At 44.8% G+C, this 13,880-nt stretch overlaps 1 protein-coding gene across 1 annotated transcript in view; it reads left to right on the forward strand.

Moving 5' to 3' along the window:
- The window catches only part of Syn (synapsin), a 29,630-nt gene extending 20,928 nt beyond the window's left edge, over positions 1 to 8,702 (forward strand). The window contains exons 7-8 of the mRNA XM_075874277.1: positions 77 to 267; positions 8,416 to 8,702. Of these exons, the coding sequence (XP_075730392.1) occupies positions 77 to 267; positions 8,416 to 8,542 (318 nt within the window). The 3' untranslated portion in view covers positions 8,543 to 8,702. The remainder of the gene's footprint in view (positions 1 to 76; positions 268 to 8,415) is intronic.
- The last annotated feature ends 5,178 nt before the right edge of the window (positions 8,703 to 13,880 follow it).

The raw sequence follows: 13,880 nt of genomic DNA on the forward strand, positions 1-13,880 counted from the left end.
ACCATCTTCGCTGCCATGTTTGGTCCAATAACATCATGGCCTGCGTATTGCTGATGGGACTGGCACGTGCGTGCAGGCCAACGACTCAGCTATGCAGCTTTTGGGCGAGAGCCAGGAGGAAGACAGGCGCTTCATCGCTGACCTGGTGCTCCAGCGGATGCAGCAGTACTGCCGGCCGCCCCAGCAGGTGGGCGCTCCGCCCGTCGCACCACCCGCGGCTGTAGCACCCACCGTGGCCAGTGCGACCCCGCCAGCCACCGCCACACAGTGAGTTTGTCTCGCGACAACCATTCGCGATAACTGCGTGTAGTGTAACAAATAACCTAGGAGAATCGCACCTTTATATGAAATTTCATTTATAGTTTATTTGCGCTGACGTCACTGTTACCGCCATGTTGGTGAACAGCGTGGCGCACGCATGTAGTTTTGTGACGTCACGCATTCGTGTTGTTATGTCACTTGCAAGTCCTTTCGTCATTCGCAGACAGAGGCCAATAAAGTTCTGTCCACGTCATTATGACATGGAAGCGGTTGAAACACAATGTTATTATGCTGCCTCTACGGCCGTCATGTGGCGAATGAGTACACTATGGAGCTGTGACCTTTACGTTGCATGCCACCGTGCGTGTTATGAAACCACCAGTGACTCAGTGAGAAACATTATTTTATTAATGATACATTTCTTAGTATAATTTCCAGGATGCCACTTGAAAAAGACCATGACAAGCAACGTCAACATTTCGTAATCGAAGGATAGCGCGACGAACATAAGTTTGGTCGCAAGGGCAAAGCGATTCGTTAACAACAAACTGTGATACAGATTTCAAGGTCGCCTGTAGACTTTGTCACCGCGAGACTACTACACAACACTATTCACTTATTAGTACCCAGTCGATCAATGGAATGCAGAAGCATGCGATCATGTGGTGCCCGAGTCACGCATGACTCTATGGCAATGAGAGAGCGGACGGTGCAGCTCGTGCTTTCATCAACCGAGCCGTCAAACACTCGGTCGAAACACCTTAGCGCAAGATATTTTTGGGCACCAACTTCTCGAGCGCCAAAAGTAGAGTCCTTCACACCTTGATCTATCCAGACAGTACTCTCATGGATGGCGCCGTATACACACATATCAAAAACCTTATTTTAAACGTATACCATTTCCCCCACAATGTACAACGATAAGCCTCCATGGTAAGGAGGCAGTTTCACTCTCGCCCACATTACGTGAGATTGCTAGAACAGGCCAACCAAAATTAACAACAAAATTTCCGAAAGAGCGCAGTGAGAGACTTTACCCCCCAGCGAGGATCTCGCGGTGTAACTAGTGCTCCTCGACCAGTTTCAATATGCCGCTCAAGCCAGTGATGCACCCGCTCCCTGTACTCTTTTTGTTTTTCAATAAACGTTTAAATATAGGGAGAGAAGCGGTTTTAGGACTGAAGCTCCTTATGGTCAAGTTCAGTCCATCCCTCTGGTGTTGCCAGCACAGCATATCCACAGACAGACGGACGATCGGACGCTTCGCCCAACTCATTATCATTCACTCTGTGGGTATGCTGTGATTTTTTGTGCAGTCCCTCAATGCGAAATAAGTTGTGTGAGAGAAAGTAACACATCTTTATTTGTAATATTGCAATTGAACAAGGTGCATGGGGCGGGGACCACCTAGTCTGGTGTTTGTAGGTTGATTCCGGCGATGTGTCGAGTCCTTCATATTAAGGATCGGGGGGACCTCGGGAGGTCTATCACGGAGGGCATCGTCCCACAGCTCTTCCCCGTGTAGAGTTGGCAAGAGAAGAGGCTTGCCGTGCACTCATTCGTGACATGGTGAGAGTGTAGAAAGTTTAACAGCCGTCTTCTAAGGTCTGTCGAGATAGCACCCACGAAGTTCACAGTTGCTGCTCGAGCAACGCACACCCATCCCCTCCCACGGTGTCCCATCATGCGCTTGCCCCACCGCGGTGGTCTAGTGGCTAAGGCACTCGACTGCTGACCCGCAGGTTGCGGGATCGAATCCCGGCTGCGGTGGCTGCATTTCCGATGGAGGTGGAAATGTTGTAGGTCCGTGTGCTCAGATTTGGGTGCACGTTAAGGAACCCCAGGTGGTCGAAATTACCGGAGCCCTTCACTACGGCGTCTCTCATAATCATATAGTGATTTTTGGGACGTTAAACCCCACATATCAATCAATCCCATCATTCGCAGGCGGATTTTCCTCTTACCAGTCATATGCGTCCACGACATATCCGGACTTGGTCCGCCGTCTGAATTGAACATTACAAAAGACGGACGTGGCGTTCCTCTCTGCTTAAGGAGCAATCGTTGGCAGGTCTTGCAAACGGGGTGGCGTCGCATGCACGACCTCCAGACGACGGTGGTGGCCATCTTGTCCCATCTCTGCTTCTGTCGCGTTCTCATGTGTTCTCACTCGCGGGCAGAACTTAGATGCACGGGGCAGAGTTATCAATCTGGACTTTACAGGAAAATTGACCGCAAGAAACCACCGAGAGTGTTCATACGACTGCTATGACAATGAAACGAAACCCGGGGAGAGTAAGAACACAGAACGAGCGCTTTACAGATGTTAATGTCTGAGTGCATGGGCTTATGTCCCACCCAGTTCCTCTACAACTAATTACCCTTACTCCCGTGTGCTGGATGTTGTGGGGCGTCGCCAATGCCTGACTTATCACGGGAGCCCGAGCCGTGAAACCGTACCCACGGACCTCCCCGAGCGCCGTTCGTCGCTGACCACAAAACGAGTAAACGCTCTTCTCTCAAGCGGCCGCGTAAGCACGCTCCCGCCAGGTGGCACTGCTGGCCTAAGAACGTGATAATTTCAATTAGAAGAAGGCCAAAGGAAAAATTTCTAAGCACATTACTCCGGGCTCAGATGGGGTTCCCGTCTGCCTCATTAACGAAATAGGACAGAGCACTAAAGAACCACTCATGAAATTCATAGAAAAGTGATTACAGAAAAAAGAAAATACCAGGCACTAGGTGGAAAAGTAGAATGAAGTTAATCTATAAAGGCAAGGAAGAAAAGGTTAACATTCGTTCGCACAGACCACAAACTGTTACATCTGTGCTATACAGGTAGGCAATGAAGGCAGTAAAATTAAAAACAGAAACGTGGGCAGAGCAAAATGATTTTTGGGGAGAACTTCAGAATGGATTCCGAATCCACAGGCGGTTAGACGATAACTTGTTTGTTCTTAGTATATAGAAATATCTAAAATAGAAAACAGGCCCTTATACGTAGCTTAGCTGGACACCCCTAGGGCGTATCACAACGTTAATCAGGTAATTTTGTGGGACATATTGAAGTAAGGGGGCATAGAAGACGACTGTAAAGAGCTTCTGAGAGAAATATACTAAGAAAATACTGTTCGCGTAGAATGGGAAGGAATAAGCAGAAATGACAGTGTTGAAATTAAGAAGGGGCTGAGACAGAGATGTCCCCGCTGTTATTCATGCTGTACATTGTGAGGATGGAAAAAGCGCTTGAAGGGAGAAAAATAGGGTTTAATCTGTTACACAAACAGGCTAGCGCGATGGTTGAGCAGTAGCTTCTAGGTCTATTTTATGCGGATGATATTGTCCTATTTGCGGACAGTCAAGACGATATACAGCGGCTGGCAGATATGTGTGGAAGGCAAAGCGAGACTCTAGGACAATGATTTAGTGCAACAAAATGTGGATTGATGACATTCAATGATCACGAAAACCAGGCATTCTTAATACAGGGTCAAAAAATACCAAGGATAAGTGAGTACAAGTACCTCGGGGTATGGGTAAATGAGCGAGATAGATATATGAAGGTACATGAATAAACATCGGCAGCAAAGGGAAATAGCAATGCCGCAATAATGAAGCACAGAGCGTTATAGGGATACAATAGCTACTTCAAGGTCTGTGGAAAAGCGTAATGGTTCTAGGGCTTACATTTGGGAACTCAGTAATGTGCATGAAGTCAGAGGTGCAATCAGAAATGGACGTAAAATCAAAGGACTTTGGGACGCCTCGCGTTGGGCGCTGACAGAAAAGTGACGAATGAGGCTGTAAAGGGGGATATGAGATGGAATGGTTTTGAAGTCAGGGAAGCTCAGAGCAAAATGAGATTATAAGAGAGGCTTAGGAAAATGAAGGAGAGTAGATGGGTAGGGAAAGTGTTCAGGTATTTTTATAGGAAGAGCATTGACACAAAGTGGAGAAAAAGAACAAGGGGAAGCGTTTTACTGTTCAAAGCGAGATTCAATAAAGAAGAAGCCCATACTGTGGGGTAGCTAAGGAAACGATGGAACATGTTCCGATTGCATGCGGCGATATCCACTCAGATATACGTGTGGGTACAAGCCTACATCAGGCTTTGGTTTTTAGGGACAAACATGAAAAGCTGAAAACGTCCGTGATAGAAGCAAGTAAGAGACGGTTAGAGCATTGGTGGCAGATAAGTAGAGATAAAGGACAGAAATAGTAGAAAAATGATGTCATTCTGCCAGAAGAGTCAAAGAGATGGAATATAAATTTATATTTTTCTTCGTGATAATAAGATAGATTTGATCTCAATAAATAAGGCATTAGGACAACATAAAAAGAAAGTTTCACTTTTTTTTGCAAGCGTGATGGCACACATGTCACCGCCAAGTTTTAAAGGGAATGCTCATAGCATCCATCAATCAATCCATACATGTAAGCTCCGCCCACAGCGGTCACCGTCCCACCCAGTCAGAATTTGCATAAATGTCTTGCCGATTTACAGACGGTAATTTACGTAACCTCAAGCAGATTTTGCATATTTCAGGCATACCACTTTCCTGTACAGGCTTGTGTTCATTTTGCTAGTTATCAAACGAAAGATTTTACTTCTTGGCGAATTTCGTTGAAAACTCCGGATTCACTGCTCTGCGAAATGTAACATTGTAACAAAGAGCGAAGAACTTTTATATTATGCATAGAATTTGCACCACCGGCAAAAATGTGATTGAAGTTTGAACAGAAATCGCCAATCATTGCTCTGTTGCACAGCTGAATGACAGGCATGCTACAGTGCTTTGAGCGGAGAATGCATTTATTCTTAGATTGTAACTGCCTACAGATCCTAATTACTGCTAGAGTTTCGGGAGCACGGTGCCACATGTCCCTAAAAAACATTTCAGCCAACCACGACTAATCTTTCACGAAGAGGTGAAGGTGACTGTACAGGGACACCCCCACAAAGTGTGCCCCAAGGACAGCAAAACCAGTTTAAAAATAAAAAATAGTAAAAACACACATGATATTACTGCCTTGTTTTTCCTCTGTGCATGTGTTCCATGATAGCCTCAACGCAGAGGTAATAATACTGAGCGACACTGTATTTACAGCGGAAAGGCTTTCCCTTGCTGCAGAAAGGCTGGTATAGGCCATTGAAAAAGCAGAGCAAAGCCTTGGGCGAGAAAATTTTCAACAATGCGGGAATAAACTCAAATGCACAGAAAGAGAGCCGACACGGACGAGCACTGACTTTAAAGTAATTTTTTTTTGCAGAAAAGACACACATAAGTAATGAAAAATTGCACAGCGCAAAACAAAATATGACTGTTACAGTACATGATCGCTTACAAGTGATGAAATTAAACAAAATATATATAAACTCCGTACAACTTTATCTTGTGAGAGTATGTGCATGCGAAAGATCGGCAATATGTCTTTTGTGTAAGTCAATGGAAGAACAGTCAATGCCTCTCCCAAATGTGTGCAATGTGGGCCGCCTCTGCAATTTGTTTAGTGAGCACATTTTTGTTTTTATAGATTACTTCTGTATTATTGTAGGCCAGCAGGCAACCACACCCCTTACAATGCGCACTCATATGCCTAGAGTTGCCGCTGTGCACATTCCATAGGTGTTCACAAAAGCGTACATTGGGGCATCTTGACACCTGCTCAATATATTTCTTCCCACATGACACCGGGATGACATACGCCATACGTGCCCCTGTACTTAATCAGGTTGCCGTCTTTTCTTTTGTTGGCAGAGGACGTTAGTTTGCAGTTTCTTTAGTTTCTGTGGCGCGGAAAAGACAATTTTCACACCGACGTCCTGCCCTATCTTGTCAAACATAACCCGCTTCCCAACAACGAATCCGCTTTCGCATGCTAGTCACTCGTGCAGCAGTCGCTGATGACGCTTCCTTAAGGCGGTACAAAACTTGGTGTAAGTAAGGAACCACTGCCACCCTAGCTGTCTTTTCACCCTTGTTAAGACGATCATAACGGTGAAGACATTTGGTCTCTCTGAGAAGTAGACCAGTAATAGAAACAAGGATGTACTGTGAATAACCAGCCTTCTCAATGTAGACCCCTGAACTGCAAAGCTGTTCTCACACTAGTAAAAGGAGGGCACCTTGAGAGAATTGCAGTGGCTGAGTTTCACAATGCCTTACTCCACCATCTTAAAGTGGGCTGAAGAGACGATAATGGAGGTTTCTAAGCTTTGGGCTCATATTTCCAGCATACATTATCGGCCGTGAAATACAGTCAAACATAAAGAAACCTAAAGCTGTCAGCCTCCGAAACCTCGGAGTGAGCACCAGTGGTCTAAGGGATGATCGGGAAAACTTCAAATGTGGACAACACTACTGAGTGAAAGGGTGGGACTGAACGATCAGAAACAATTAGAAAATCATCTACATATTGGAACACCCAAAGCACATTTGTGCCTTCCCAAAGGCGTGCCAATCTACGGTCAATAGCTCAGTGATAAAAGTGACATTTTGCTTTTTGGAGCAGATTCTGGAGCAGAAAAAATGGGGATTTGGAGCAGGCTCAAGTGTCTTCGGAGCAGAAAAAAATGCTATAGCTTAAGATTCCTACTGGTGTTTTGGAAGCAGATGCATGTTCCTAACGACTTCCGAAGTCCAAAACATCACTTGAGCATCTAATAAATATGTATATTTATTATTAAACATGCCGTATGCTAGTATGCAGCTAGTATACAAGTGGTATATTAGCATCATTGACGTAAATCATGGGGGAGGGGGAGGAGGGACAAGGGAGTACAGACTTTTCTAGTGTTCAGGCTGCGAAGGACAGCCCTTGCAAGTGTCTGCCTTGAGATTTAGCTTTAGCATGTGAAATAATTGTGAAATTTAGTTAACAGTTAAGTAGAGCACAATCAACTTTTTAAAAGACTTTTTATATTTTACTGCGTACCCGTGTTAAATGTCCCTTAGCTGTGTGAATTATTGAAATTGAAAAAAAAAAGGTGAAAAAAAGAGACTGAATAGAACAATGCAATTGCTCGAGCTCGGACCCCATGCTCAATTTTTAAACTTTAAAGCACGATGTAATTCTTACATAAGTAAAAATACATACCATAATAAAGATACAAATTGGACACCATGGCCTGATATGTGTCACCCCTTGAGATTTTTCTGGATTTGCGCCACTGAATTGCATGCTAGGATGACAGTGTGTAACAGTTTGCTTATGGTTTCGCTTAGGCTCACTGGATGGTCCCATTGTTCAACTTCATTCTTTTTAGTTTGCCAACACAATTTCGGAGCAGGTTTGGAGCAGTTACTAGCAAATATTGCACTTTGAAGCAGCATAGAGCAGCATTTCTCTTTTGAAGAAGTTTGGAGCAATTGGAGCAGCACTTCCATTACTGATAGCTGCCAGAATAAAGCCACTGATGGCCGGGGCGACACAGGAGCAGATACAAACACATCGTTTTGGAATAAATATGTCTTCTTGCCATTCCACAAACGTTGACCGTAGAACAAAACTAGATGCAGGAAACCAATACTGGAGTAAGGGGTGTGCTTGCCAGCCTGCCTACAATCAAAGAGAAGTAATCTACGAAAACAAAAATTTTCTCCTTAGAGAAATTGTAGAAGTGACTACCTAGCTACATTGCACATATGGGGGATGCATCAGCATGCTTTCAATTGACTTAAAGAAGAAGTTGCTTATGTTCCACATGCCTGTGCTCTTTCAAGATAAAGTTGAGTGGAATTTATTTTTATTTATTACCTCTGTTTAAAATTTCGTCAGTTGTAAGCAATCATGTGCAGTAAAAGTCACGTTTTTTGCACTGCACAATATTTCTCTACTTATGTGTGTCTTTTTTTTTAATTAATATCAGTTGAATAACAACACTTGTCCATGTCAGCTCTCTTTCCACGCATTCATGGTCATTCACACACTGTTGAAATTGTCTTGATGAACTACCAACTCGCGCAAACTGTGATGCTGAGTGAGAGGAGCGTAGGACAATAGTTTTGGTCCTCTATGTGCATGGTTGACCAGTTTTCTTACAAAGTAACAGGCAGCGAGTGTTGAAACTTTCAAGTGGGAGTTCTAATGCCCGCTCGCGTCAATGCACACTCCTATCACTCCTATCGGGGCTGACAATGTCGATGGTCGCAGGGAACCGCGTGCGGCTGCCACCCCGCGGCCACGGCGAGCGAGCCAAACGAGTGAGAAGGGCGAGGACCCGGACGACACCATGAGGAACCTGCGCAAGACTTTCGCCGGCGTTTTCGGGGACATGTAGGCCAGACGAGACTGCATACTGAAAGCAAGCAACCCGCTTAGTCGTAGCTCATCGTGTACTATAGAAGACGCTGCAGGGCAACCTCGGTGATGACACAGAGTCCCCTAAGGGGCAAATAAAATGCCCAGAGACACTCGCCTCACTGTCGTGGCAAACACCACAGCCGCGTTGATACTTCTGCGCTCTTTCACTATTTACTGCTGTTAATAAGCAACCTTCAGTCTCTCAGGACAACCTGTCTTCAAAGCTACATTTAGAGTCTTAGACTAAGAGACAACATGCCATAGACAATGCACTTACTGAATGTTGCCAAACGTGGGCAGACATATAACTTTAGTTCCGAATATCACCAAGGTCAAATTACCCTTAATATGGCCAAGGGATTTGTAAGAACGTTGCGATGCACCATGATATGCGATTGCGTACAACCAACGGATCCGTCCTCAGTTCGGCAGGCCTTAATTCCATTTTACTAATCGTCCTGCGTTTTCTTTCTGCGGACGTGTACTAGCCATCACGATGTTAATAATGAGCCTAAATATTATTCTGAATTCGTTTCTGACAATCAGCTACAGGCACGCCTAGAAAGCCTTGGGTGAGCACATCCGAGCAGAAAGCTCTTCAAATCTGCGCAACATAACCTATGTTTTGCTAAAAGCCACCGGACATGCTCCTCCATGTAGATGGCTTTATGTTGGTGCCACTCACGCTTTTGATTCATATCTGATACGGGCGGCTACTTCGTGCTTCCTGTGCCTTACAGCACAAACGCTTTACAAATGGCAAGGACTCATGATATATAGTAGAGAGATGCTTATCTTCCTTATAGTTGGCCATTGAGGAACAACGGAATGCTGCCCTTTGCGTGGACATTGAACATGCGTCGGTTGCCTCATCGTCGAGTACACATCCTTCGGAATCGGAAAAAACTTGTGTATCCGTGTCCGAGAGCAATGCGGTAAGTTAAGAAAGGGCACGATAACATATGTATGCTTCAGTCTATGTATGAAATCTTCACAATATTGCTATTTTTTAAGGTAATGAGATACATGAAGCCTGAAACTCCATGACTCATGCTCATTAAGGACAGGAAAAAAGGATTTTCTCGTACAGTCAAGGTGCACAGCACACATAAGGCAGGCTGTCAAAGCACTGAAGGTAGAAAGCTTAATTTGTGTGTTCATATTCTTGTATGAATATGACCAACATAGGAGTGACGTATGATAAAATGTTCAAAATGGAAAAGCCACAGCCAACAGTTACCGTCGATGTTTCGGTTATTCAATGGTTCCATTGGTTTGGTAAAGCAATGCGTACCAGTTTAATTATGAACAAGCTTCAAAAGACATACCATTCAAGGTTGGTCATATTTATTGGTATTAAACAGCAATGTACACAATATCATTGAAACTGTACACAGTATGCAAGGGACTATCAGCGTCAAATGAACACCGGCAAGCCTACGCGATGCTATAGTGCGCGCCGTCAACTTATTGCCATGGAATGGCACGCATATATGCCCAGAGCTGCCGAAGAAGATGCGCGCGCATATCAATAGCGATAACTAGATGGTGCACACAACACTATAGGGAAGGCTTGCCGCTGTTCGGCTTTCATTTGACGCCGATAGTACATTATGTAAAATAGATTAGCACATGTTCTGTAATGATGAATCGGAAGACTACTCAAATGCTCAGCCCTCATTGGTTCTTGTGGGGGGCTTGCGTATGTCACCGAGGTTCTCCTGCAGCGCCTTCCTGCGTCGAGCAGCTGTGATGCTGATGCAGCTCGTTATTAACGTCGTTGTTGTTAAAAAGACGCAGCCGAGCGACAAGGCAGGCGGCATTGTGGCCAACGCCAAGGTTGCGTAGACGCTTTTCATGATGGACTGCATGACCAGAATTTTTGTTTGCCCGTTGCACTGTGCTATCAGTCATAACTGCCAGCTACAAGGTCATTTTGATGACCACGACACTTTCAAAAGTTCCTGCTTTGTCAAGCCTGATGATCCACGAGGCTCTCTGGTCCTTGTTACACCTGCTCAGTTCAGGCTCTAAGAAAACCACCTTCCATTCCACCTACAAATTTTTGAATGGTCATGCTTGTACACTTGACTTTGGCCAAATTTTATCTTTATTATTTTAGTACGTAACAACAAGAATTCAACCTGACCGGCCCTAGTAGGGACACAACGCCTTTTGAGGTGCACAAATACAGGACAAAAGAAAATCTTTGTAACTCTTTCACTGGGCAATAGTGCTCGCTCTTTTTGAGAAGTTCATTCAGTTGAACATCCTTGCCCTGCAAATGAAAGCGCATAGTTAACTTTTGTTTCACTTTATGCACCCCAATTAACATTAGGACACCTTACATGGCATCTTCTTACAGTGTACCATTTTCAGCTAAGCATACCATATTTCCATTCATTGTCTAGATACAAACAAGTCAAAAATGGTGCAAAAGTAAAAAGCTTGACACGGAGATGCATTCGCTGTGTGCGTATGACAACAAAAACGCTCGAGAAGAAAAGGAAAGGAATAAACTGAACAACTTGAAGGACAGAGCTTCTTGAGGGGGGCACAGATGAAACTGAAGACCAGAAATGAGTACAGTGCGTTGGCCACGATGCCCCTCCTGTCAGGGTGCAGTGATGATCCCCTGCATCCGACGCAGGCAATGGTGCTTGCTTGGGACAGCACTGTTTCGAGTGCAAGCACAGCTGCGAAGCCGCTCGAGTGAAAGGATGGCCACAGCGAACAGACTACAGCGAGAAACCGTTCAGTATTTCCAGCAGCATCGAGCACAGCATCCTCTCTTGTGCACTGCCAGAAAATGCAGCTCTGCACCGACATTTCAACAGAGTGGAACTGTTGGCCGTGGCACCATCTTTGTTCTCCCAGCATCCATAGTCCATCTTTCAGTAGAAAGTTTATGGTAGGCTACTGGCCATGGCATTATGCCGCTGTGCTCAAGGTCGTGGGATCTACATTGGCTGCATGTCAATGGGTGCAAAATGCAGAACATCCTCTTGTGCTTAGGTGCGAGTAAAAGAACCCCGCATGTTTAAAGTTGATTCGTAGTTTCCCTCAACGTATGACATGGTTCTGGGATGCAAAAGATGAAAAATGTAATTAAGAACTAAGGACATTGTGGCAAAAGTCGCAAAGTTTTGGTACACATACACGGTGCTTTTGTCCTTATTGTAATGCACCATTCCATCCCTCACGTTGCAGGTCTGCATAGAAGACAACTGCCAAGGACAAACTTGCAAATGCCACCAAACGTTAGCTATTGTGGGCTTGGTGTTTCTGTCCTGTAGCCATCCGCCTCCCTCGCTGCGTGCTGAGCACACAAGCTCAGGCTGATTTACTGTGCGTCTGCAATGGAGTTCAGGACTCCATTTTAAATGGTGTGATATTTAAGTGCTAATCAATGCTCGTTCCACACACTGGGTACCCCACGTGTGACAAGCAAGTTATTCTTCAAATGTAGAAATAAATGTGCATACCCGTTCGCTTACCCTTCTCTTGTGAACCCCTTCACAACTCCATAGAGCTTCCTTCAAACAGAGGCAAGCGTGACGCAGTCTTTGATCACAGTGTTTGGAATGATGGGATGTGTTTACATGGCTATGTCAGTCTTAATTTCTTTTCTGTTCACTTCTCCAGCTTCCGTTTGTTTTGTCGATGCTACTGCCATAAGGTTAAGATACTCGGCATCTGCACGCAGCCAGACCACAGTGGTGTGGTGCAACATCTGTTGGTACTGGCTATTACTGTGGCAGATTCATATGCAAAAAATGCCAGACTTGATGCTGTCTTGTGGCTAATGCACAGTTTTTAGGCAGTAATTTTTTGAAGGACAGGTATGACTATTTAGCAACATTCAGGTGTGGTTTTGCTGCCAGAACACGTCATCTATTCGTTGCCATTGTTGTGCTTCTCGTTGTTCCTGCATTGCTCGCACGCAGAGAGAAAGCAGCACCACGTTTTCCTCTCAGTCAAAGCTCTATGGCCGCTCTTCTTCGAAATAACGATCGTCTCGATGATCCACTGCCAGGCTTGCCAGCCCAAGAGTCACTCGAGCCAGTTGTATTGCTGCTTGCAAATCCAAAAATAGCAAAAATGTGTGCGCTGACGAATGGCGGAGTAGGACAAAGAAGGCAATAAAGAATGTGACATCCCAAAGGGCATTTCTATGCACCCTGGCGAAAGCCCTTCAAAGCGAGGAGCATCTTTTAGTTTGTCCTTGCATACGGGTTCATTCCATGTGCACTTGTGAATGTACAGTCAGCCACAAAATAACACAGACCGTACGTGCGCGTGCTGAAATTATCACTGGCACTGTCTAGTGGCGAGTCGTCTGCTGTCGAGCGCATAGTTGCGGCTGCACATTCGCCAGAGATGGCAATATAGGCATAAGCTGGTATGGTCAGTATTATTTTGTCGCTGATTGTACCTAGCAGTGTTTTGTTATCTATATCTTCACATAGTAAGTAGATTTCTGCCTTAACATACATTAAAAGATCAATCCAAGTGATTTCCCTTGCTCTAAGTGTACAGTCAGACAAATTAAACATGCACAGAAAATTATACAGCTAAATGCGTTTTGATCACTCAAGAGCAACAGTATCTTGAACCACGGATTCTGTGTTTTGCAAATGTGGTACAGATAGATTCCCAATTAAGCGTGCAAGCAGAGATACGCTGGTATCTCTGCTTGCATACTGGTAATACGCCTCCTGGCAGAAATACTAGTATTAGGCCTCCTGGCGAGATACTGGTACTAGGCCTCCTGGCAGAAACAAGAATGAAATGATGCACTTTTAGTTAAGCCTAAGTTGTTTGTATTTCAAATGTCCAGGACTGTGCACGCAGCAAAGCCAGCTAGATTAGCTAATAATAGAATTTTAGTGGGAACCTGAGAATTTTGTCTTCGGATAGTCAAATGTACGCTAAAAAGAAAATCAGTTTCCAGCGTATAGGTGAATTATCCATTTATAAACATCAGAAGACACCTTAACCTATAAGAGGTCCTCGCCACGATAGTGAAGTGACTGAGGTATACGCCAACCGAGCTCGTGGGTGCAAGCTGGCATCCTGGCCACGTTTTGAAGGAGAAAAAGTTCAATAACACTCATGTACTTAAACCTTCGCTAGAGCCCCCTCCCCCAATGCAAAAGCCTTCTGCTACAGCATACCTCAAATCATATCACGGTTTTGGCATGTAAGTACCCACTATTTTATTTATTATCCACATCAGGAGGCTTCTACAAGCAGAAGAAACACAAGACTGGCGGCTATGTTGCATTGAAGCTCACGCACCACCTTGCCGCAAC

Source organism: Rhipicephalus microplus, chromosome 9 (assembly GCF_043290135.1).
Source record: "Rhipicephalus microplus isolate Deutch F79 chromosome 9, USDA_Rmic, whole genome shotgun sequence".
Lineage (NCBI taxonomy): Eukaryota > Metazoa > Arthropoda > Arachnida > Ixodida > Ixodidae > Rhipicephalus > Rhipicephalus microplus.